We start from the raw sequence: 2,357 nt of genomic DNA on the forward strand, positions 1-2,357 counted from the left end.
TTATTAAATTGCTTCAGGGGCCACATTTACTGCAGGCCAACAGCTGAGGGGCCGAACATCCAGCAATTAAAGTTATAAACCAAGTATTACAAAGATCTGTTACCTTTGAAATAGTTAATTTTGCTCCATTTAATACAACATACAAAACCCTATAAAAGTCGTGATAATTAAATAATATAAAAAACAAAAAGAACAAGTTATGCCTCATATTTAACACAAATATTATTTTAGCATCTCTGACTTGCCAAATTTTTTAACCAATTTTATTTTCACTTTCAGTTTTATCTTTAACAGCTTGTAATTTTAACTGTCTTGAGTGTGCTTGAGATTCTGATGTTTCTGTAGATACCAAACATGTCTATGTTTAACTAAAATAACTTATAGTAATTAAAGTAGAAAACCGAGGGTTTGGGCTTAGGAGATAAATGAATCAATTGGCGGACCAAACTTTGGTCACTCGCGGGCCGGATGTGGCCCGCGGGCCGCCAGTTCTATGGCCCTGCTTTAAAGGAAACAGAGTAAGTAAGTAAGTAATTGAACAGAATATTAAATTAGAGTACGATTTTTTTCTAATAAACTATTTTAAAGGAGTTGACAAAAATATTATATTTATCAAATTATTCTGCATTGTTTTCTGTTAATGATAACAACGAACAGATGCGGCTTTAAATGTATTCAACTCAAATCTTTGCTCTTGCATATTGGTCTATTTAGTTGATGCATTGTGTTTTATGTGATTTTATGAACTAAATGTTATTCATTGTGATTTATATTTATAGTAGAGATGGCAGACACTGTGTAAAAAATCTCTTACAAAAACACCATTCGTACTGAGAACTGCCTTCATTTGAAAACAGTCAACCCCCTCATTGGCTCTGTTTTATTTGCAGCCTGAGCTGAGATGTCATCTCGCTCTCATTTACACTTTTCTACCACCAGACTGTCATCCAAATGCCGCTCCCTTGTGGTTTTGTTTATTCTTTCCGTCGCTAAAACTATAATCGTCTTTGACTTTTCAGGAGACTTCACCTTTAGCTGCTTCATTTTTCAGTTTCTCCTAATCATTAGCTTGATGAGTGCACACGAAGGGCGGGGAAAAAAAACAAAAAACTGAGCTCCTGCCAATAAATCCATTACTCTAACATGTTAAATGGCCGAAGTCTCCGAGCAAACGGTGCCCAGAAATATGCAGCTGTCCTGCAGCCAAAACAATCTTTCTGCATCATTACGTTTGAACTTTGCTGCCTGTGATGTCAGCTTTTCGCCCAAAAGCCATAAGAAAACTGAATGGTGTCACTTTTTCCTAAGTCTTTTTACCCTTTTTTTTTTTTGTATATAAAACCTCAAGTAAAAACAGAGTGGTGTGAAAAACTCAGAGCAGATTATTTCATGTTTACCGTATGTTTTCCCTTTGAATAATACAAACCTTAATATTTTTATTGATAAAGTGATATAAGTCGTGCTTCCACTGTGTTTATCTTGCAAATGGAAGAAAAATCCAAAGATTTTTCACGCTAACTAAATATGGGCTCCTCACAGATGCTGCGCACACCTCTATTTAAATATTTAGTGTATTCGCTAACAGCTTCACACCAGATGCTCTCGTGTGATGAAGGGTGAAAAATGCAAAATGGGATGAAGGGGATGAAAAAATGACTCTGAGCTTCACTGTAATGTCTGCTCATCCTTTTTAATTTGCCTGCTAAATGAAGAAAAATGTTAGGCTATCATTTTTTTGTTTTGTTTTTTTGGTTAAAAGAAATAATTTGAATTGTTGGGTAAACATATATAATTTTTTTGTGTTACAGAACATATTTGCCTGTCATGACTACGATAAAGGCCAACAAAAATAAGGTGAGTAACTATGTTTTTTTTTGTATTTTTCACTACTTTTGTTGAAATAAGGCTTTGTGACGTTTACAGTAAAGAGTGGGGCACAGATAAGGAATCACACTCTTAATTACTTTCTTCACGCCATAGTTGGTTGCTGCATTTTAATGCGCTTAAATTAATATTCTGTTTACGGGCATGAGAAAAAGAACATACTCTTTTTCAATTTTTGCACATCAGACTGTATCAAAAAGGATTTGGAAAAATGATTCAAGTCTAATCTCAAGTGATTAAAAACACACAACCTCTGTGTCATTTTTTTATTCAGCTCAAATGAAGCCAAAATGGGAAAGCTGTGTGTGAAAAATGATTTCCAATCTGTGATCCAGCAGCTTGTAAACCCTCCTTTAGCAGCGGGAACTCTCAGTGGTGGTTTTAGGAATTCATCCACTTCACGTGGTTGTGGAGGAATTTTGGCCCACTCGTCTTTCCAACATTCCTTCAGTTCATTGAGGTTTATATATATA

General features: G+C 35.0%; 1 protein-coding gene across 2 annotated transcripts in view; it reads left to right on the forward strand.

Annotated features, from left to right (window-relative positions):
* Positions 1-2,357, forward strand: part of LOC106531859 (CMP-N-acetylneuraminate-beta-galactosamide-alpha-2,3-sialyltransferase 1) — a 98,346-nt gene that overhangs the window by 91,246 nt on the left and 4,743 nt on the right. For both annotated transcript variants that reach the window (XM_014027795.1, XM_014027796.1), the window contains exon 5: positions 1,809-1,854. In XM_014027795.1, the coding sequence (XP_013883249.1) occupies positions 1,809-1,854 (46 nt within the window). The remainder of the gene's footprint in view (positions 1-1,808; positions 1,855-2,357) is intronic.

Source organism: Austrofundulus limnaeus, unplaced genomic scaffold (genome assembly GCF_001266775.1).
Source record: "Austrofundulus limnaeus strain Quisiro unplaced genomic scaffold, Austrofundulus_limnaeus-1.0 Scaffold683, whole genome shotgun sequence".
Taxonomy (NCBI): domain Eukaryota; kingdom Metazoa; phylum Chordata; class Actinopteri; order Cyprinodontiformes; family Rivulidae; genus Austrofundulus; species Austrofundulus limnaeus.